This window comes from Anopheles nili, chromosome 3, assembly GCF_943737925.1.
Source record: "Anopheles nili chromosome 3, idAnoNiliSN_F5_01, whole genome shotgun sequence".
Taxonomy (NCBI): Eukaryota; Metazoa; Arthropoda; class Insecta; order Diptera; family Culicidae; genus Anopheles; species Anopheles nili.
The window spans coordinates 36,934,050-36,958,581 of NC_071292.1; the positions used below are offsets into that span (position 1 = coordinate 36,934,050).

The window sequence follows — 24,532 nt, forward strand, 5'->3', positions numbered from 1 at the left end:
ACTACAGCAAGAGGAGACTTTTCTATTCAAACTACCTTCCTTGACGGTTTGAGTTGGAGCTATTCAGGCCATTTATAGAATCCGTGTTTTTCATTCCTTACTCCTCTGAGATATGGACTCTGTGGAAAACTGGTGAAAAACCTCTTAGCTGCATTAGAGAGAACGATGTTAAGAATGGTTTTTAGTTAAGTCAGCGTGGAAGGACAATGGAGGAGCCCCTATAATGACGAGTTGCATGAACTGTACGATAGCCTCACCGTCTTCCTGCGGATTAGCCTCGCTAGCCACCGATCATTGCTAGATGATCATGTCGTTGGAATGGCAACGGGCCATAGAGGTCTGGTAGGTTGCCAACATGGAAAGAAGACGCGCTGTAAACCCAAAATGAGATGAGAAGATGGCGTAGATGCGGCCGTTAAAAAGGCCGTGAGTAATAATTGACAATCGACGGCGCGGTACGCGAACGTTTCTGGTGATTTTTGAATTAATACCAGTTTAGCCAATACCAGTTACCAGAGTCAATACTAGATTTAGCGCTTGATAGGTAAGAATGAAAATAAGTAATATTAAGAAAAGTAATTATTCAGAGAAATGTGTAATCATAGCAAGCCTTATCACTAAAAAAGAAGAATTATTCAGGCAAAAGAGCTAAATTGTCTGTTAAGATATAAAATACAAGATGCGTGATTAGAATTTTAAAGATCAAGAGTGCCCAAGCCCAAGTAAGTGACCAGTTTCAGTTAATTCGTTTCTAATCTCAAAAGTGTGTAGCTGTCAAGATTTTAGTATGGTCAAATTGTGCCTTTTCGAAATAATTTAATTAATAATCATATAGATCAATACATCTAACATTTTTGATAATGGTAGCATATGTCGTGCAGCCATGACACTATCCCTCAATTTGAGTAATAATAATCTTCAAGCGATAAAAATGATAAATATGTGCTACGATTAGCTTTAGAACAATGATTGAATTAAGGGCTGAACTCTAGACTGAGCCCTTGAGCTACGCAACAACTGTTCGGTTACGTGAAATTAAGTTGTTGCGCCTCTCAAGAGGAAGAAATAGATTAAATAGCGGTTTATGACATGTATAACTTTATTTGTGGCATATTGATAAAAATTTAGAGGGTTACGTCTGATAACGATATCTGATCTAGATAAATGGTAGATATAAGTGGTAGAAAATTTTCAAAAATATCAAGCTTCCTCGAAGAACATATTCGTTTGAAACACTTATAAACTAAGATACGTATGAAATGTGATTCGCTAAGGAATCATATGCCTTGCTCGTATGCTTTTATTTGTGGTGCAAGCGATATTACCAGGTCGAATTTAACTTTGTTAGGATCGACAGTACTGCCGTATACTAAATTTAATGGGCAAAACAAATGTGTACAGCTTGTGAAAAAAATGTTTTTTTTATTGGAAAAACCTTTTCGTGCATGTTGTTGTTGATGGTACACGTCCAGGCATGATTGCTAAACTCTCATCAGTGTTGTTTGTTAGCCGGATCTTGAATTTAGACTCCGGACTGCTCCCGAATCCAGTTGCGGAAGTGAGTGGTACGCACATATCCAGATGGTAGACCTGCTTCACAGCCGATGGCAGCGACGAACGACACGACACCGATCTGGAGCGACTGGCCATTTTCAGTGACAGTAAGCGGGCCACCGGAGTCACCGTTGCAAGTACCCTGGTTGGCAGCATCGCGACCGACGGCACAAACAGTGGAATCGATGATGGTGGCAGCACCGTATGTTCCCATGCACTGGATGTTGGAGATAATGTTCAGGTGGACAAAGTTGAGAGTAGTAGAAATGCCCGCAATAGCGTCACTAGTACGTCCAAATCCAGAGACAGTAGCCTCACGGTTGAGGAAAGTTTCAGCCAAATCGGATTCCGGGAGAGCAACAGCCTGAATGTTTCCTCCCAGCGGAACTGGCTCGCTCAAACGAATCAGACCGATGTCATTGTTCAGGTTGCTCGGATTGTAGGCGGGATGGATGATGATCAGGTTCGAGGTACGAACAGTTCCTTCATTGATGTTGTTAGTTCCAGCACGAACCGTGAACTGAGATACTCCTACTTGACAGTGAGCAGCGGTCAGGACCCATTCGGCCGAAATCAGGGAACCACCACAGGCAAGGTTTCCACCACCGGTTGCGCCTAACAGGAACACCTGATAGGGGAATTGACCGGGGGTAGCAGGAAATCCGTTGACGATACGCGAGCTGCGGGGAGCTTCACGCAGCGGAACAATCGACTGATAGCTGATCTCCCGTGCCTAGGAAATGTAATTTTCAATGGTAAGATAACAATATTTAAAAATTGATCGCACTTGAGAAATAAGATGACGTGCTGGTAAATCACATACCTGAGCCGCGGCCAAGCAAGCCAAAACGACGACTGCGAACAGTTTCATGATTGATACAGACCACTCTAAGTGTAAGGGTAGCTAAGGACTTGTGCTACTGAACCGCTTTATATAAGCACCAGTTGTTTTAAAGTGTAGCAATTGATTAAACAACGTAACGATAATAAACTGCGTCAGATATCAATTTGATATCGCTACGAAGCTATAACGTTTTGTTTGTATGATAAGATATTAAGCTAGTACGCTTAACGTAACTTGAATGACCATGCAGATGTTAAGAGTGGTTTACAATCGAACCGATGATTTCTCATTCCAGGCTAGGTGTGTATGGCTGTGATATGTGTGCTTATCAGAGGATGTCTAGTCAAGCGGTCTATAAAGTCATCAACCGCGGAAAAACACAGATCCGGGGGCATAACGTAGATTACAGTCTATCACCGGCTTACAGTTTTTGGTAACCTTTTAATCGTAACATGGAAGCCGAGAAGGCATGCGTCAGAGGAAAAAGGTTAAGGTACAGGCAAAGGTAAATAATAGCAAACTTCACGCTTTACTCATTATTCGCAACAGCACTGTACCCAATAGCAGAACCAATTTCAGTTTTGCTATTGCATATAGAACTGTACTTTTAACGAATTTTACTCATTGTTTGAAAAAAAAAAACTATTATCTATCAATCTCTGTCGCTTCTTAATATCATTTCGACTACGTTATGCAAATAAGCTCCCTCTCTCACTTCTTCTCTCTGATTCACCTTTCTCTTTTTTACCATATACATCAAATTTTGATGCTTACTTCCATATTTTCTCTTTTCCTTTTAACCCATACCAAACTTTCCCTTTTCGATAGAAGCAGTTTAAAAAAGTATGTTTTTAAAATATTGAACAGTTCTTCCTAAATAGCTCAATAATCAGTGTATGGCTTAAGCTTTCTATGATTAGAATTTTTACGTAGCTGGATAGTCAGTCCTGTGTATGGGGAAGGCTCAGCCGAGATTCGAATCCAACACCATTAGGGTGTTTGTGCCACACACTAAGATTTACGATTATCGTGCCACCTTTTTGGTTGAGTTTTGAGCATTTATTCAGTGCGCACCGTGTTTCTGTTCCATAGCAATTCTTGTATGGATTTAGAGGATAAGCAATGCCGGATTTTGACGGTCAATTAGCTCATTCAAAAGATAGCATTTATGGTAAACGATTTGATACCGGTTCCCTGTCTTACATGTGCAATAAGCTTATGGGTTTCTTGTTACACGTGTTCATCCGAAGCCTTCATACTAAAGTATCGAAAGCATTACTACTTACTCAAATGAATAAAAAGGATATGTGCAAAATTGTAGGTAGACGGATAGCCATTTGAATTTTCAAATTTTATTTTTAATGTTGAGTTGATATTAATTTTGAATTTTTAGTTTAAAATTCGACAAGCCCTTGTTTGACACTAACCACGGTTTGATGAATTGTAAAATGAAACTAGGGTTTTTTCTACGCATGTATGATGTAATGAATAATATTTAAATGGAAAAAAAAATTGAAAAAACCTTTTTTAGCCTACTGGCTCAAATTATATGTATATATATATATATATATATATATATATATATATATATATATATATATAGACATATATATATATATATATATATATATATATATATATATATATATATATAGACATATATATATATATATATATATATATATATATATATATATATATATATATATATATATATATATATATATCAGAATATTTTTCTATAAGTATTCTGTTCAACTGTACTTCTTCGGAGCATTGACCTTATTGACCCTGCTCTGCCTCGTTGGATGTTTCTTCGGCATCGTTGAACTCCCTTCAGCTCCGTATTGGGCTATTATTGATTTTTCCTTTGCAGTTTTTCACCTTCCCCCAAAAACAAAATCTGCCCAATGTGATGTTGGATCGCGATTCCTGATCCAGCCTCTTCGTGTGCTATGGAGGTAGAACATTGAAAAATGTATAATTTATGCCATTCCCATGCTTTTTTCCGAAATAATCTCTCCAAGGTTTCTGCCCCAATGTAACGCAAAAACCAAAGAAACCTTTGGCAGGGGTAAATCCGGAGATATCGTAAGAATATAAGGATCGTTCGCCCTTTTTTTATTCTGTTGCTCTGTGTATGCAGTCTCGAGATTGCTGGAATAAAATAGACATTGGGGAGAAAGCGTGGGCGTTCAGATCAACTTGTTCGTTAAGTGTGGAGGAGGGAATCGTTCTTGCATAGTATGAAGAGTGCAGAGACGAATTCTTCTTCAAGTCGTAGCTCTCATGTATTATGCATTAATTTGTAAAAGTGGAAGATAGAATGGGGGAAATATTGAGTTGGTGACGGGATTTTTATTGAATTTTGGTGTCGATCCGCGACCAAAGAGAGTTTGAGCCTGAAAGCTATGTATGATGCACCCTAGTGCTTGTGATTTGCCCGTTACGAAAGTAATGTACCTATTCTTCATTTTTGCAGAAGGAATACTTTATTGCACAGTTTGCGTACAAAATTATTTGAAAGAAAAACCAAATGCAATCGCGCTAAAGAGTAAACATATATTAATGTTTTTTTTTAAGTTTTATGGTTCATAGAGTCAGTAAACGAACGGCTCTTATGATAATACCGATTATTCAAGAGAAATTATGTACTTTTATTACTGCCTAGAAAGCGTTCCCACTGTGCGTGCTAAAGATATACTCCCTACAAGTTTTCCTTAATAATCTATGGCTTCGTCCCATGAAAGATGCGACCGTTTACTAGCCCTAAATTTCAAGGTCCAAGCGATTCTTAATACAGAACCATATTGCGAATGTTTGTGTGAGTGAAACGCTAGTGATGTATTTATGCTTATTCAATTACCTCCGCCCGGTTCGTTGCTATTATTCGTTCGAACAGGTCTCGGTTTGCTTACTTTTGATTTGATAAGTGGCTTGCGATATATATTCATTACACATTAATTTGAATGACAATTTGGCCGTTCCTTCGCACTAGGTCCTATTTTACGGCGGGAAGATAGAATCTTCAAAAAAGCGATGTTGAATAAAATATGTAAGGGGAAAACAGTTTTCCGCTCAGCCAATAATGAATAACGCTATCGCTTTCAAGGACAGCGTTGTAGCATGTACGAATTGTAATGTGAAATTATAATAGAAGCTGCGTATGAGTGAGAACCGATGAACAAGTCACTTGTTATGTCTTTATAGATGTTTCAAAAAGTGCTCAGTTTAATGCCTGACAATACACTAATTATTCAGAATGTGTAAGGTCTTAAACATGTTTGATGCGTTTATTATGAGGTTGAAAAACATAAGTTATATGTTTTTATCACGTTTCTCGGCGTTATAGAAAAAAAGGTTTAAAGCACACTATTTAAAGTTGTTAAATATGAACGAGGTAAAGATTAAATAAGTAAATAAGTTTATTAAATATATAATTATACTACATACTTAATTCCGATTTACTATTATCCTTGATGAGCGTGGCCTAAAATATCAAAAAGTGGATTGTTGTGGGAATCGATAAAATCAACTTTTGCAGAAATTTTAGCGGAAAATCATGAATACAATCTCGACAGGAAGGAATCATTGATATCGTATCCGATGCAAAAGTACATTCGATTTTGATTTCGAACCACATCTTGCGCGATACTTAAAATTCACCAAGTGCCGCGCGAACGGTGCCTTGTTAGAATCTTGTTTGCTAGGATCCGGGAGCGAAAGAATATGCGAACATGCTGCTATCCCACCGCTAACAGTGTAATAAAAATGGCTATGCCGCCGTTAGAAGTAGGGAAGATGGAGAAGGCTTACTACCAGAAAAAGTATATGAATTCGATCAGACGCTAAGCGCCAGGATAATGTTTGGCCCTTTCTCGACTGCCGATTTGTGTGGCGAAGGAAGGAAAGCTAAACGTCTTTAGAGCCTCAGTCCTACGGCGAAAGCTACTACACTGTCTGGTGGAAATATGGTTGGAGGTCTGATGACGATGGTAATAATATGCTGCAAGAGGTTGCCAAAGACAGGGAAGAAAACACGACAGAACGATAAAACTTATGGCCCAAACGTGAGTGAATGCAAATGGCTGCAGATTTTTAGAAAACTTAGGATCAACGAGGCATCTTGCTTTTCTCATAGATGAGCATATCTGGACATCAAGCTATCGTGCATTCACCCAGAACGGGTGTTAAAATGTGTAGAAGTCGTCAATTTTACTGGAAATATGAAAAGATTCGGTAAATATTAGATGGAATATTGCTGTGGTACGTGAATGAACGAACAAATAGTTATATAGATAGTACTTTAAAATATGCAGTATGACATGTATATCATATGTAGTATAACATAGCAAACAAAATATCAGAGAGAAATGAAAAGGTCATTGATATGAATCTATATAAAATATAATTTTTTCTTATAGCTGATATTTTTAAAATATGGTGTGAATTATATTGTAAATGTTAGTAAGTATTATAAAAATGTAAAATACGATGTAATGAATACAGATGTTTTTGTTTTGAGAGCCTAAGAACAATTTATCAGACAGGAGTTGTGGTTTTAAGTTTTTTCTATATTTTATTTATTTTTCTAATACGAGCATTTTTTAAGTTTGAAGTTGCTTTGTCGTTCCTCGTAATTCTCCAGCATCCTTTTTATTGTCCCTCTTAATAGTTGCAATGTTCTTAAGCGAATGCTAGTTCTATTAGCTGGAATGGGCGGCTTCAAGCAACAAGTATCTTTCACCTTAAGCCACTCCTATTCATCTTAAGCCCGCAATTGAGCAATCCCTAATGTTGTTGAACTAAGGTATCAATTGTTTGGAAAGGAACGTAATATTGCAATAAGTTTTAAAACAAAATTAATATTTTTTTGATTATTGCCACATTTGATTTTGTTTTTGATAAGTAAATAGTGCATACATATCTGAATTCATGAATGCTACTGTCAAGGATGTAGGACAATTACAAGTGATTTTAAAACATGGAATTGTGAGTTGCAGCCTAAAACATGGTTGTCAAGAACATACCTTCAATTTATATCTAAGCTTACATTGCTTATTACGAAGCGTTTTAGAATGCTATTTAATGTAATAGATTTGAAATAACGATGCTTGCATAAATTTTAAGCACAAACTGTGAAATTGAAACCAGGATGTGCTTCTAGACGGTGCAGCAGCAGCAGTAAATCCTACAAGCTGCTTGTTTACTAGTACTGTAGGAGCAAATTAGGTTTGGACTGGAAATCATTAAAATTGTATTTAATGTATTTTGATAAACACAAGCATGTCGGACCAAGTTTTAGCCCAATGACATGAAGATAGTTCCAGTTGCTTTCCACACGAAGAAAGCATTGCTTACAGTGTGTACATGCACAATTGAATTCGTTTACATGTTGAACCATTTACGGTCGACCATTTAACAATTAATTTACCGCTTGAACACGAATGTGGCTATCATGGTAATAGATTGTCATATTGTCCCTGTTTCGTTCTATATAAACATAGCTTGCGTTTGGTATGGAATTGAAGCAGTACTTGCTAAACATTGGAAGACGTTTGCGTGTGGACATATTTTTCGTCATATAGAAGACAAAATGTAAAAAATGGATTACTTATAAAATATTATTGAACAAAAATGCAATATACGTGAATCGATTACTTCGCATTGAACTTGTTATACTATATTTCGTGTACTCATGTACTACATAACAATCATGTCTACTTTTCCAAACACGGCAAATGAAATGGTTTGAAGAAAAGTATTGATTCAAATGTATTCACTGCCAATTTCTAGTTATTCGGATAAAAATTAAAGTAGGTTGTACTTGATTTTCAAACAAGCTTTCAGCTTCATTTTTTTAACTTATGGCCTTTATCGTTTAAAATTTAACGGATGTTTAACGAAGGAGCATTCATGTCACGCTCGGCTGGAATTAAAATTGATGGAGAATTTATTCAAATTTGATTGTATTTTAAAACGGTTTTCCCAAACATACATATACAACCGGTGTTAGTAATTAGGCTTATGTTAATGATAACATTGCTGTTTGCTGCTGACGTTACCTTTCGTGGAGACCTATAAATAGGAGGGATTGAGCAGCATGGGATAACTGTTCGAATTTAGGTTCTTCTAGCACGTTTTTCTTAATGACACTTTTGATGTTTTCAGAATCGTTTTTGGTTGGAATTCCTGCCAGACATGCAGATTTTATGTGACTTTACAAAAATTTTAACATACGTCATGTCACTAAATTGTGTAACCATGATAACAGATATATTTTTACATTAAGCCAAATATTCATCACCAATTTTATCAAAACTTTGTTTGACCTATTGGGTACTATGTTTTATTATTAAAGTGGATTGACTGTCTATTAAAACGATAAATAAACGGTTATAAAATAGCGACAAACTTTTTGATTGAGCATTCACATAACCATTCACATGAGAGGGGAAGCTCTTCAACAACTAATTAGATGGCATCAATGCTCAGTACAGTAACATCTCATCTCTTCTTATGAATTTTTGAACAGATAAAATATGTACAAAAACGCACAAGTCGCATCAACTTCTGTTACTGCACCCATTTTCGAAAACCTAATCCCTTTCACGAAAGAACGATGAGCTGATAATGGCTAATACAATCATTTATTCATGTTTCATGAAACGCAGAATCAATAAAGATCTAATCAAGGCAGAGTTTTAGCATATGTTTTTCACGATTATTTTGATTACTGAAAATTCCACTCAATCGTTTTGGCCGTAGCCAGCAATGCTAGCCTTGCAGCTCGGTAAACGGGCAGTTGTGTTTAAATTCCTTTTTATTCAACTCATCCTTGCCAATCCGCATATGCCGTTCGCAGTTTGCATTACTTATTTTCGGGACGGTTTATTCTCCTCTTTTCGTTAGTGTTCTCACATACCCACGCAATCTACCGGCTCGCTGCATTGTTACTGATTCTAGCTAGCTTTTACTTGCCTGTTTGGTTATGCTGAAGATAGGTAAAATATGCAGATGAGCTTCATTGGGCCGCCTTGGTGCGTAAACAACATGGAAGAGATGGTTTTGCAGAGGGGTTGAAAACCGTTGTAGCATAAACGCAGGCGGCTGGAGATTGTTTTGTTTGAAACGGGTGTTCTTGATCCCACATATATAAAGTACATCGGACGTTGTTGTTAATCGTAGGGTACGGCATTACCAGGAAAACTCGTGGGATAGTATAAAAACAAGTATTGGTTTGTATTGAAATAGTTGCGCGAAATTTCATAAAGTGTAAAATAAATTTGTTTGAGTTTTGTATAAAATTTGATTTGCGGATACTGTAATCAATTTTATGATTGTACTCTTCAAAATAAAACTTTACTTTCATCTGTTGCATATATGTTTTTTTTTTAATTCTGTTGCACTTGTCTTTTTTTTAATTCTGTTGCAAATGTAGTTTTATAAAAAATAATTCAAAATATTTTTACTATGCCAAATCATCCATTCTTTGTCTTCGTTTTTATTGTTTGTTGAGTGGCCAAATAACAATCGCAAAATTTAGATTTATTTAGGTAAATGTGATGCTGACAATACTTCATGGTGGATGATGTCGAAATATTTGAAATAAAAATATTTTATGATAAATTTTGTATACTTCTGAGCTCATAAGTTTTTTCGCAATGGAATTAGGATTGACAATACATGGATGTTTTCAAACAATGACAATTTTCGACAGCTTAACCAGTAACTTGTAAGCAAATTTCTAAAATTTTCTAAGATTTATGAATGTAAATTCCGATTGCAAGCTTCTCTTTGAAAAATTGAGATAAAATTCAATGGTAAATCAAATTATAATTCAAGATATGAAATCAATTCTTTCAGATAACATGGATGTCAGATTTTGAATACTGGTGTGGAGTTTATTGAGTGCATCTAATACAATTTGCTTTCCGGCATTTCCTATCGTATTGCGTTTATTTCACGATCATATCGTGCTTTTGTAGTTATTACCCATTAACTCTAATGATTTTGGTTCACCTTAACATCGGCTGGTACAGTATTCGCAAGAAATAGAAAATGAACCATTCTACTTTTGCAGAAGGACCTTTGCTACAATAATAACAACAATAAGCGAACACAGAGAGATATTATGTATCTTAGGATCCTTCCGAGCAAAACAAACGTGCACCATTCCCACTAACGGAAACATCTCAGCGCGTCAAGCAAGTACCATAGTGTACGTAAACGAAATGATTTGATTTGAAGCATGAAATTAAAAACGACTTTTCGCCGAAGAAAACCTCTATCCTACGAAATGAAGAAATTTCTGGAGCGCGTGGGTTGTTCACCAACTTCTAGGTTGTGGTTGCTTTTAATGAGATTTTGGTAATAAGTTAATTTTGAAGTAGCGTTGATGTCCAGTTTCATCCAATGGAATGCGGGGTAGTTAGCAGTACAGTTTTTATAATAGTGGAAGTTTCTCTGCAGAGAGGGAACTTTCGATTTCTACTGCAAAATAGTTATTAAAGTTGCTAGACAACTCTGCTTAAGTAATCAAGTTTTGGATTATTCAATGTTTTCGACAAGCAGAAGGCATACGCAACGTTTGTGGACACATTTTCTATTTGAGAGAAGAAATTGGATTTGATTATTTTAATCAATATCACCGTACAAAGTGTAAGCTTTTGTACAAAGTATGCCAAACATTGTTAGAAAAATGCAGTAAATAGAAAAGATGAAATTCTGCATATTCTATCGAATGTATTTTATATGCTCCTGCGGTTTTAAAAACAAAATAATAAAGCTTGTAGTTCTTCCAAATTTATTCGTGAAAATTTTTATATGGTGTGAAATTTTTCATATTTTATTTTATGTACAATAATCGTAGTGTTCAACATCAAACATTTTGAAGTTACAACCACAAATCACACGAACGGAATGCAAGTGCTGTTAGGTTGATTTTTTATCAACTAACCTAATTAAAAATTCACCACCTATCCAAAAACTCCATTCGCATGCTCTCATCGAAACGATTCTGGAGAATTCACCACCATCATCAATTTTGAGTCATATCTAGACACGAAGAAGTAAAACGAGAACAAAATGAACTGAACAATAAGAGCATGTTTGCAAATGTTGGCCTATGAGAGACTACAGTTCCACTTGATTTCAACTTTTACTCGATGGGATGATGGGAGCCATTAATCAATTTTTGCTTCCATTCCTGCGGCACCTATTTTTGATATGATGCTGTATACAGACAATTTATTGACACCCTGAACACTTGGTCCTTTTGCTGTATGTGTGCCTGCGCCAATGGTGAAGGATTTAACGCCAAGCGAATGTCAAAACCACATCACGCTGGGATGGAACCGATGGAAGACAAGACCGAGTGATTTCATTTCTGACGCATGTTTGCCCATGTTCAGCCGATCCCGCACAAGCAGGGGTAAGCGAATACCCAACATTAGACCAACAATAAACAAAGTCAGCTTTAATTAGTGAACCCATTGTGTTGGGCCCTGGTCGCATAAAAGGATGATTCCAGGACTGAAATATGCAGGACAGGGCGAGGCTTACGGTACTCGATGAACATCAAATGTCGGTGTGCGCACGACGCAGATAATCTGGAACTGAAGCTTGGCAAATGCTCCACTCCGGTGTAGCTTGAGCTAAGGCCTAAAATTCCAGTGCATGCCAGTGAAGGGTGGTCTAGTATCGAGAGGATTTCGTTATGCATGTCAGGCTGAAACTTTACCACATCAACCACACTGCGGAGAATGCTGGGATGCTTCTTACTTACTTGGCAAAAGCTGCTTGGATGGAAGTATAAACAATTAGAACCCTTATACACGTGCATAAGAGATGATTAACAAAATTTACATACACTGCAATAGCAAATATAATCTTCTACTCGACATAGTAGGGGCAGTGTTACACCACACTATGAATACAGAGTAAAATATATCGAGTATGTAGTATATATATAAATAATATGCGACGATAACTAATTAATACAGAAATATGTGTTTTTGGAAAAAAAATTCTTCGATAAATATGATAAATTACACTACGTAATGAATGCCGAAATATGTGTAAGAAAAAGCGGAAGTGTCTTAAAAAGGACAACCAACACAATATGATGAAGAAATGCAGTTGCAATTACTGCTTTTCTATCAATGATCTAATGCAAAAGATATTTAACAAGATTTCAATAGAAACTTTAAGGCGATTATCACTGTTTTCTCAGAAGTCACAGCTCAGACGAAAAAGTTTTTTATCGTTTCGACGATTCTACGTGAACTGCTGATTTATCGTGGTTTCAAGATTAAAGACCTATGCTGCTCTCTAGCTTGAGTATTTCCGTCTTTCGAGGTACGGGATACGTACACGCGGAGATGCTATTCGTTTTTATATGATAAAAGTTACTCAACTGATGACAGCGAACAACCAACCAGCTGTGCTAGAAGAATTGTGCTAGTTGAAGCGCTGCTCGAGCTAAGCGTTAATGTCATAATAGTTTCTTGATTGTAGGAAATTATTAAATTTTCCACTCGGTTATACATGGTGGAAAATTTTAATTAAATCATTCTTGCTATGGTTGTGAAGCTCGTTGAAAAAGATGCGTGGATTACGATTTGCAATAGTATCGCAAAGTGTTCAAAACCGTGCCTTCAACGATAATCTTTTTTCCGGATGTAGTTTTATAAAAAAACAGTACTCTTTATGTTAAATAATACACATACAATAAATACAACTTCTTTTTCCATGAAATACGAGGTTATCGGACATAATTATAAAAGTTTAAGCTGCCATTTGTATAAAATTGTCCAAAGTTTTTTAGTAGACTCGAGATTTATTGCTTAGGAGAATAAAAAAATGTTTACGATTGTTTAGGGCCAGAGCTAGTGTTCAAAGTTTGTAAATAAAAAAACATTCAAGTTCTTAATAAATATTGTTATACTTTACTTAAATCTACAAACAAAAATAGCTTTGAGGATATAATTGTTATACATTAGAAATGTATATGCAAAAGCATTGTCGTATATCATTTGTAAAATATAATATCATAATAGAAATGAAGTATGTGATAAGATAAGGAATTAGCACATCTTAATATGAGATTGTGCAGAATATGTGTTGATTTTTAAAATTGACAGTGTTGGAATGTTACATTGGGCACCCACGTAGTATGTTTTTTAAACTTTTGCCGTAGCTTTGAGACCATTTCTCGTTTAGTATTAGCATCGTGCGTCTTCTTTACTTACACATTTTCCGTCTGAAAGGAGCATCTTGTTAGGTTGTAAATTCCATCGAACGCGGGCGGAAAAAAGGTTTGGCTAGACAAATCCCTTTCTACCGTTCCTATTTGAGACGTACCGTTGTTAAGAACACATCTCGTTCTCTCGAAGGAAAATTTAAAAATAATAAAGAGCAGATGTTTTTAATGTTTTTCGTTTCTGGTTCGAGCGTTCTTTTCCCGAGAAATTCAGTGTTTGATGCGTCGGTTCGAGTAGATAACAGTAAGGCATTTCGGTTAGCAGCAGAATAACGAGGAAGGAGTGCATGAAAAATGTTGGTTGAAGCGTGGTTTTGTACAACGGAACCATGATGGTATTTTCTTCGGACAGCATCTTGAAAGCTAGGATGGTTCATTTTCCGGCTAACCTAAGTGTGATGATGGAAACGAAAAGAAATTTTCTAAAAGGGCCATTTGCGATTACACAAAATGGTGTATCCGACGTTTATGTCTTAGTAAAAGAAGGGATGCTTGAAATTGGAACATTTTATTTAATTTCTTTTACAGCATGTCCGCTTTGTTCAATTAATTAATCCTTGCATAACGTCTAAAGTTATCGAACAGAAATTTTAGGAGACTTCATGGACCAGACAACATGTTTTCGAATTGACTAAAAACAAACCCACAAAACCATTTGTTGTCAAGAAACGATTTGTGCTTAATAATGATCATATTACAAGTCATTTTTAATGGGTATCAGATGCTAGCCAAGAAATGATTTTATTAGCTTTAAACAGATGTCCGAACTGTTACGAGGCTATAGTGTAATTTAATTCCATGAATGGAAATTTAGCCAAAGCCATTAGCAACAGTTGTTTTCAAGCTATTGTGGTTTTGCATTGTTTAGGTGTGCAAGCAATGAAAAATTTGCTTTCTATTCTATTGAATATGGTAACACTGAAACTCACACTATTATTTTTATTTTGTACATAGCTCTGTTAATTTGTTGAAAGTTTTTTATTAAAAAGAATGATTGGTTAAAGGCATATAAAACAGTCAGGGAAAAACCAGATCACTTATTTAAGGTAAAAACTCATATTTACCCTGATATCTCCGAGGGACATTCCAATGTTGTTGACCTCTGTTGATCAAAATTTGAACAAAAATAATAACATGAGTATTGTTTTCAAATGTTAGAATATATATATATATATATATATATATATATATATATATATATATATATATATATATATATATATATATATATATACATATATATATAAATATACATATATATAAATATATATATATATATATAAATATATATATATATATATATATATATATATATATATATATATATATATATATATATATATATATATATGTATATATATATATATATATATATATATATATATATATATATATATTTGTATATATATATATATATATATATATATATATATATATATATATATATATATATATATATATATATATATATATTTATATACATATATATATATATATATATATATATATATATATATATATATATATATATATATATATATACATACATATATATATATATATTTATAGATATATATATATATATATATATATATATATATATATATATATATATATATATATATATATATATATATATATATATATATATATATATATATATATATATATATATATATATATATATATGTGTATATATATATTTGTATATATATTTATATATATATATATATATATATATATATATATATATATATCAAATATTTGTGTGTCACATTGAGTTCCATTAACTAGGAAGAAGATTGATCATAGAGACTAAGGCCATCCAGGGTGTTGAAGAGGCCATCTAGGTATAATTCACACCGCTACTACATGTGATTACTACCGTTCCTTCCTTCGTTTTACACCTTGTGTACCTGATTCTTTGTGCCTGTTTCTCAAGGTGGGTCCTTTGGAGCAATAGCACTATCATCGACCAATGCAATTACGAGAGCTACTTACAACTTAAGGAATTTGCTAGCGCTTTTGTTACGTTTTCACGTTTCCGTGTGCCACCAGGGTAGCAAAATGCTATGGTTCAGATTCATGGGCCAGCTCAAATGGTTGAAACGATTCAGCGGCATTTATGAAGGCAGTGCCAAGCCTTAAGCTCATAACCGTAAATCATTGTCCGAAAATAGCAAATCGTATTGGACTTTACTCGTTGGTTTTTGCAAGCCCACTTCAGCACGGCCATCTTCAGCGGGGCAAGGACCGTTTTTCCAATCGATTCATGGCACTGGGCTTGCATATCCGTTCGTAAGAAAATTTATGCTTTTACGGAATCTCTCATTTTTGTCGGGGTCGAAAAAGGTGTGCCATTTGGGCACCTCTGAGAGGTTGTAAATAGGCTATTCAAGTACACCCTAGTGCGAATCAGTGGCGGCTACGAAGAGAGGGATGTTTTTGCGAATCACATCCTTCCCCTTTAACAACATGTGGTATTTTTTGATCACAGTTGTGCTAAGCACAAATACCGAGGGTGTTCTAAAGGTTACAACTTTCCCGTTCAGTGATTCTCGCCAATGCAACGCTGATGAAACGCTCAGGCTGAGTAATAATAAAGAAAAAACAATAGATCTAAGTCTTGTTTTGAGCAACGTAAGAAAATTCGTAGGGGCTCTCGGCAGCCATTAGATGGCCACTGGTTCAATGTTTTCATAGTTTTCTCCAAAATGGGAACATGATCAGCGAGAGTTAGCCATCTGTGAATAGTCCACGTTCTGCAACAGTAGTTTTGGTAATGTTGTAATTAATGGGTACTTATTGCTTCAGTTGCTTAAGCGCTACGGTGCTATTATATAGAAAATATTTATGCGGAAAATAATACCGAAAATGGAAAATTGAGATATGTTAGATTAAGATTCACAGTGAAGCTATAAAATAAAAAAAAAAAACAAGTCAATAGTCTGATAGTAATTAACATTGCTTAATGCATATTCATGGTAGCATCATTGTTGTAAAATATATAAACCTTCTTTGATGAATATTCTAAAAAACAATAAAACATATATTTTAAAATAGTAATTTCTCATTTCTGAGTTAAGTTAATAGTACCAGAAGTAAAAAGTAGCATAAAGATATGTTTACGGTGCATTATAGCTTCAGTTATGTAAACTGAAAGTTAAAAATGCTATGAAAAGCTATGCTAAGTTGGAATTTCCTGTAACCTTATATTTTTATATAACTATCATTTTGAATTTTACAGGATTTCAATAAATTATATTAACATTTTATTACAGAACTACAGTCTTGTCCATGTTGTGTTCATAAATATAGATTAGGTGGTCTCGATTCAATTCGCAAAATAGATTTAAAGTAATAAAAATCAAATTTTGCCACTTGAATCTGGATTATTTAAACGAAATTTCATATGACAACATCTATCTTCTAAGTAAATGGTTAACTAGGTATGTAATAATCAAACATTCTTCCTTTTCCTGCATTGAGACAATTTTCTATCCAAAACATGGTGATCATTGAAACGCAGCTAAAATCAACCATCATATAACAAACTTTATTTTTGAAGAATCATAAAATGGTCGACAGATTAGAACTGGTGTATTCAATCGTGCGTAAAGATTTTCAATGCAATGTCAGGCGAGGTAAAAACTTCAAACTACCGAAAGCTCTTTAGATTTATTCCATGGGGAGTGTTCGTCGTTCGTTTTGGCATCTGTTTGCCTTTTTCAGGGTAGTTTTTATATTCATCCCCTTGCGTTCCTTAGAGTCGTTTGGCGGATGCTTGATGATAACTTTGATAACTTTTCCGTCCTGCGTTTGTTGTAAATGCCATCCAAACTTACCGACCGATATGAACCATTCCGCCATATGGCTACCTTGACGTTTTTCTTCGTAACGGGATTTTTGTAAGGGTTTGGCTTGGCTTTCTTCGGGAGTACTGTTTCTTCAAGATCACTGTTTTTTGCTCTTTAAGATTCGGGTTTTCAATGGATGTTCCGGAAAAGGGAAAACTTTTGAGAAAAAAAGGCCAAGAATGACCGTAGAAAATCGTTACGCCTACATGCTATGCCTGGAGTGGGGGGTAGAAAGTAAATTTTTTCGTTCAACGTCTGATCTGGACAACTTCCCGATGCTGTCTGCTGGTTAAAGGAAATAGAGCATAGTGTAGTGGTTGTATAAAAAATCCAGGTTTTAAATAAATGCAGTACTGTTCTACCAAAGAAATCACTTTGGCTTATTTGAACCATAGTTCAAATCCTGAATGAAATAGTAGATTGGAGCCAAAAATGGTAGGTATTGATTAGAAATAAACATATTAACGATAATATTATAGTTTGGCAATAATTCTTTCGTTGGTTTAATTATACTCGTAATAATGAAAAACAAAATCAAGAGTTTCAGATATGATTATTTGTAAGATGACTCTGATTTATAAAATTGTTTTTTTTTGCTGTGTTGTGTTGTGGTTTTCATTTTTTAAGTTACTTCTTATGATGATTGTTTCAGTTAATCATTAGGTAAAACGAAGTCTGGTAAGCAAACTTGCAAGGATAAAATTCAGCATATGTGCTCGACTGTATAAAAACGACAAAAGGTATAATCTTTGCTGGAATTCATATTTTATCCTAAGTGGTTTGTTTGCAAGCATGCTACTTATGCATGGAGTTCTAGCAAGGAATAGATAAAAAAACGTCTATAGCAGGGTAGCCATCATGAAATGCAACGGAGGAAGGAAATTCCATAACCATAAAATTATAAGAAAAATGACAACTTTTTCCCAGTTTTGCTTGCTTCTACACCAGGGAGAAAGTGTGGGCAAACAGCTTGTTCTTTTTATATGACTCTTCCGCGGAAGTTGTAAACTTCGCATCGGTTCTTGCCTTTCCTCCCTATAACACGAAAAGTGCAATGATGTGGCTTCTGTGAGAGAATGTTGCAACCAAAGAAGCGGCATTTTATTTAGGTCCCAGCTGACTGTTCAGGTGCCCTAGTCATCTTTAAATGGGAAAAGTAGATAGCGCTGAAAGGTTTGCATAACGCTGCTGGTGTTCAAAGAATTAAATTCGTCCGGATTTCATAAAAAATGTTTCTATAGTAGATGTGATGTATAAAATCAAATATGAAAGAGTCTTAGCTTCACTGCTATGTGTTATATAAATAAGCTATCTTAAAAGAAATGAAATATTTGAATTAGTTAGTGGACTAAAATTATTTAAGGATTATGTAATTCTTTAAGCTGTAGTTCAGCGTAGTATTTTGAAATATTTGTTGCAAATAATCTACGATGGATCTCTAGAAAACACAAGTACCGAAGTAAAGTGCAATTTAGCGTAATATTATGCGACGAAAGCTATCCGAAATGTACTACGATGTTGCATATTTCTTTTTACAGGTCCTAACTGCGCCATATTTCTCGGCTCTTACACGTCGCAGTAAATGGTTTCGAAACTAGTGGCCTGCCAAATCACTTTGCAACCATGAATGGAAATACCAATTGCAGTAATTTTTTAAAGTATTAATTCAGAGTAGGATAGCATGGGATTTACCTACACCTTTAGTTTATACTGTGCATGTATCCATATGATCTTATTATTGGAAAATTAATGCATCTGATGCCAGTAGAATCGAATGGTCTGTTTTAGCAATCAATCTAAAAAAAACAATCAGCTTTAACGTGAACTATACCATTGCTTCAAAAGATTGAATTTTTTGCGTACTAAATAGTTGTCATCCCGCTATCTTTTTACCTATTTATATCTCTCTGTACCTCTTTCTCTCTCTCTCTCTCTCTCTCTCTCTCTCTTTCTCTTTTTAGCTCAGAAAAAGAAAGATAAAGTCACACTGATATTACATCAATCGTTAACTGAAAAACCATTTCCAGTAGTTAGCATGAAATATGAACCTTACCAAGCTAAGCTCGTACCGGATCGTAGCTAAAAGAAATGACCAAAGCAAACGTTGAATATTGGCACCAATCGAACCATGGAAAATTGTGCTCGACAGCCACGTAAATCATACAAATTTATGGCTCACCTGTAGTGAGGAACCTAGTGTGTGAGAAGGGCCGATATTGTTGGTTGCAAAATCCAGGAGCTAAGAACTTGTGCTTAGAAAGGGCAAATAGTATGGGCTGATGAATGGTGTATCGCTCATCAGATTTGGTGTAAAAGCACAATAAACTTGTTTCATTGAATTCGTTTTGGTGTACGATGTGACGTAAAATTGATTTTAAAGTAAATATATTTTCAACGTGTAAAAAGATTAGAAAACAATAACTGTTGAAAATAGTGATATCTTTAACGTGAATCAACATTTCAAACAAAATAGTAATCAACAACAAATATAATGGTATGTCGCATGAAGCACTCTCAAATCTGTATCCGATTATTGATCTCTCACGGTTTGTTTCTAAACATAAACTTAAGTAATGCTAATCGATTAAGAATAATTACTTGAAGAAATTAGAAATACCTACTTCCGAAACTAAACTGAAATATAATTCTTTGTAATTGAGTTAAAAGTTAAATTTGAATACATTAAAATGGTATGTCGCATAATCGCAATGCTTAAACCAAAATGTAGATTAGAGAAGCAAGCTCGTATATATTTAAGCATACAGGTTTTTGGTGTCAACTCAACAGGATGATAGTACGACTTCGCTTTTGTTTTACTTCTACTTTAATTTACTTTGTTTTGGCACAGTCCAGTGTAAGTCAGCCAACTCAGCAACACAGCTGATTAAATTCTTTGCGATAAAAGCAACGTTCAGTAAACTATTTACGGAATTTTATTAGTTTAACAAAACGGATCAATTTATTTAATGATATCCTTATAAAGACCTTTTTTAAAGCTCCAATTAGTATGAGATAAAAATAAGAAACAAATGGATACAAAACGAGCATGGCAAAGTCATTTTTACAGGTGACTTGTAACTATGCTTGCGCCGAAATGCTTTTTTTACCCTAAAGCATTGTCAATGTTAAATGAAATGCACATTTTAGCTGAGGTTTAAAGCCAATTTGCACCTATTCAAGATGTTAGATATGCATAAAAAATATGACTTGATGATTTGTGCAAATGATTTTACGATGGTTTTTGTCATGCATTTTCTACTTAATTTGTCTTGAAAGCTGTGTAGGCTCACAGATGGTAAGTTTAGTGTTACATTGATTTTTGATGCAGCCTTCGAAACCTACCGGCTAACGAAATAAACCGGCTTTTGCCAATGATCGGCGACGAATAGCAATCTTTTTTTTCGCAGGCCCACTTTAGAGTTTCTGGAGGCTTGCCTTCACAAAAATTTAGTGGAAAGGGTCGTGTTGAATGAAGCAGACCTTGACGATGGCAGCCGTAGCAACATTTGGCGCTTACCATCAAGGAGAATCGGGTCAACTCGAAACCGACTGGCACACCTCGTACGACGTGTGTCCGGTTCATTTAGTCTCATCTCTAGTACGCACCGTGAAAGACATACAGTAATAACATTCATGTGAAAGTGCAATTCGTCAATAAACGCGCGTCGAAGATTCCTTTTGTAATAAAAAGGAAAGTTTTTTTCTTTGTAAGAAAGGAAAGTTTTTTCTTTAAAACCAAATACAGGAATGGTTATAAGGTACATCCAATTATTATTCAATAATTAATAGCGCCGTTACAGTGCTGGCTAGTGCAGTGTATATTAAAGACTGGAGAATGTTGATTGTCCTGATTGCAGCGAAACCAGAGTTTTATTATAAAATGAGCAAAAGCAACATGCTTCGTGTGAAACGATTGAGAATATTTTTTATTTATGGAGGAACGTATGTGGTTAATCACATCTAGACAATTTTACTATGTAATGTAGCTGATTTGTCACGCGGCACTCGCGGTAATGTCATTGTATTCTATTTTACGCGTTCATTTTCTGGCAGTTAATGTAGCTAGCAACTTATGAGCCATTGAACTTGGTCGTTCATTCAACGGCAGCAGGAGTGATTATCTTTTTTTGGAAACATTTCAAATACTAAAAGTAGAGTTGAACTGACATCATGGTGTTCGTCGAACTGCCATCGTATTTCGATTCGCAGCTGGAAAGCAATATGCATGTACACTATTCATATGTATGAGATTATCCGTCGTTAGCAAATAGTATAAAACATTCGTGTACGGGCCAAACTACTCAGTACTCGACTGATATCGGTGCGGAGTGGAGCTTCGTGATATTGCACATTGAACTTAAATTTTAAAAGTGGCAAAAACTTGCAACCATGATACAGTGAGTTGAAAACGCGTTTTCAATTGTTTTAAACCATATGTGTCAAATGTGTTAGGAATTTAAATGTATTTCCTAGTCAGTGCAGAACCACAGTATCAACAGCTACTTGATATTGCGTATTTTAATTAAAAGGCCCTGAAATATATATTGTTTACCAGTAGTGTAATTGATACGAATATCACAATCAGTTTTAAATCCAATATAGCTGCAATAGCAATCCCTACCAAACAAGTTTTTTTTTCAATTATAAGCTTCTTCTGGATGTAGTTGATACAGCGAAATGATATAGTACATTTAATTGTTTTATTTATTGTAATTTTTTCAAATCTAGTACAAATTTTATTCCATTTGTAAGTTGGTCAAGTGAATCACACTCATATTGATATTTATTTTTATTCCTGCAGCACACGATGGATGTTTTTTGTTATTTGCCTGGCGTGGCAAACGGTGCGTTCGCAGACATCGCCCGGCTCACGTTCGGTTGTAACCTCGAACGCGGCCGAATGTGCCGAAATTGGAATGTCCATGCTGGAGCAAGGAGGTTCCGCAGCAGACGCGGCTATTGCCACTCTATTTTGTGAAGGCGTTTCGATTCCACAGAGCATGGGTGTCGGTGGTGGGTTTGTGCTGACCATCTACAATAAAGCATCCGGTATCGTCGAATCGTTGGATTCGCGAGAGGTTGCACCTGCAGCCGCCACCAAAGATATGTTTATCGGTAGCGCACAGTCCGCCATTGAGGGAGGGAAGTCGATCGCTGTTCCTGCCGAAGTTAAGGGATACTGGGAGCTGCATCAAAAGTATGGCAAACTTCCGTGGAAAACACTAGTGAATCCAACAATTGAATTATGCAAAAAGGGCTCCCTCGTCACAGATTATTTAGAGAAAATTTTGTCTGCAAAGAAAGAGACCATGCTGGCGATGCCTTCGCTAGCAAATATATTTATAAACCCCGACACCAACGATACTTGGAAGGTAGGGGATCGCATTAAGCGTCCAGCGCTAGCAGAATCATTACAAGCGATAGCTGTAGAAGGTGCAGATGCTTTGTACAGCAAGGGTGGATCTTTGTTGCCAAAACTGATGACCGACTTGAGGAATATCGGTAGCATCTTGACGGAAAACGATTTTTATAGTTACAGGTAACACCACATGTTCGTGAAATAATTTCACTCAATACATAATGCTACCACATTGTATTATAATTGTAATTGTACCTTTTCAGGCCCGAGTGGGTGAAACCAACGCGAGCGAGGCTGCGAAATAGCTATGACGTTTATTCCATGCCGTTGCCGGGAAGTGGATCTGTTCTTAGTTACATGTTATCCATTCTGGACGGATATAAGGATTTATCGCCGAATGATCCTCTTACGTGGCATCGGATTGTCGAGAGCATGAAGCATGGTTATGGATTACGTACGAAACTTGGCGATTCGCGCTTTGTTTCCAATGTCAATACGGTTCTGCAGAAGATGACAAACAAGAACTATGTTGCCTACGTGCGCGATATGATAGTGAACAATATGACATTCGAGAGCTACGATTATTATGGAGCAGATTTTGCTGGGTTGGAAGATCACGGAACGGCTCACGTTTCGGTGTTAGCCGGTAACGGAGATGCAGTAGCCGTTACAAGCACAATCAATTATTTGTTCGTATCAGTACGCACCATCATATGTTACGGATAATTCATTGCTTTAGTTTTTGTTTTCTACAGGTTCGGTTCAATGGTACTATCACCATCTACCGGTATCATCCTCAACGACGAAATGGACGATTTTTCTACACCAGGCGTGATCAATGCATACGGTCTATCACCCTCACCTGCCAATTTTATCGTTCCTGGGAAACGGCCTCTCTCTTCGATGTCTCCTACGATCATAGTCGATCGCCAAGGGGCTGTGCGAATGGTTGTCGGTGGTGCAGGAGGATCACGAATTACTTCTGCCACGACGCTTCTCATTATTCGGACTTTAATTTTTAGACAAAGTCTTTGTGACGCCATCAATGCACCACGAATCCACCATCAGCTAGCACCGATGCATATCGAGTATGAGCGCGGATTTGATACAAACGTTTTGACTGAACTCGAATTACGCGGTCACAAGCTTCAAGAAGTGAAAGCCGATTTTGGATTTGCAGCAATAACTGTAATCACAAAAAATGGAAATTCTGTTTCAGCCGCTTTCGACAGGCGGCGAAGCGGAAGCGTATCGATACGACCGGCAAAACCAGGAGTGGGTAATTGCTATTAGGACTATACTGCTGCAATTTTACCGTATGCAAAGGGCTTCCAAAATTTGGATTAAATAAACAAGTAGCATGATAAAGTTATGAGTTTTACATAAGTATACGTGTTATTCACATGTTGCACATGTTTAGTTACGAGACTCTGTTATTTTACTACGATCACGAGACACTGTTTAAGTTGCAATGATCTGGAAAATAGCAATGATATCCTCCAATAATCCGCAACTCGGAAAGCATTAATTATACAAACTATTAAACGACTGCCATGGCATTCGTCTCTTTTATTAAAATCACGGTAAAATTAATTTGGCCTCATATTTTATTTCATTTATCTCCTTTGAAAATTGAATGGGTACCAACAGGCATA

The 24,532-nt window shown here is 35.7% G+C and overlaps 2 protein-coding genes across 2 annotated transcripts; one reads left to right on the forward strand and one right to left on the reverse strand.

Annotated features, from left to right (window-relative positions):
- Window positions 1-1,307: 1,307 nt before the first annotated feature.
- Window positions 1,308-2,441, reverse strand: LOC128725492 (brachyurin-like). Its single transcript, XM_053819244.1, has 2 exons — window positions 2,378-2,441; window positions 1,308-2,287 (listed from the first exon to the last, which is right to left on the reverse strand). The coding sequence occupies exons 1-2, from the start codon at window positions 2,423-2,425 to the stop codon at window positions 1,523-1,525; spliced, it is 813 nt and encodes a 270-aa protein (XP_053675219.1). The 5' UTR covers window positions 2,426-2,441; the 3' UTR covers window positions 1,308-1,522.
- Window positions 2,442-22,329: 19,888 nt separating this feature from the next.
- Window positions 22,330-24,201, forward strand: LOC128724176 (scoloptoxin SSD14-like). Its single transcript, XM_053817941.1, has 3 exons — window positions 22,330-23,057; window positions 23,141-23,566; window positions 23,633-24,201. The coding sequence occupies exons 1-3, from the start codon at window positions 22,330-22,332 to the stop codon at window positions 24,168-24,170; spliced, it is 1,692 nt and encodes a 563-aa protein (XP_053673916.1). The 3' UTR covers window positions 24,171-24,201.
- Window positions 24,202-24,532: the final 331 nt, after the last annotated feature.

Excerpts from the sequence above, each read along its gene's own strand:
- LOC128725492 (XM_053819244.1), bottom strand. The coding sequence starts at position 2,425 with ATGAAACTGTTCGCAGTCGTCGTTTTGGCTTGCTTGGCCGCGGCTCAG. Across the intron at positions 2,288-2,377 it reads CTTGCTTGGCCGCGGCTCAG|GCACGGGAGATCAGCTATCA; the intron begins GTATGTGATTTA and ends TACATTTCCTAG.
- LOC128724176 (XM_053817941.1), top strand. The coding sequence starts at position 22,330 with ATGTTTTTTGTTATTTGCCTGGCGTGGCAAACGGTGCGTTCGCAGACA. Across the intron at positions 23,058-23,140 it reads AACGATTTTTATAGTTACAG|GCCCGAGTGGGTGAAACCAA; the intron begins GTAACACCACAT and ends GTACCTTTTCAG. Across the intron at positions 23,567-23,632 it reads ACAAGCACAATCAATTATTT|GTTCGGTTCAATGGTACTAT; the intron begins GTTCGTATCAGT and ends TGTTTTCTACAG.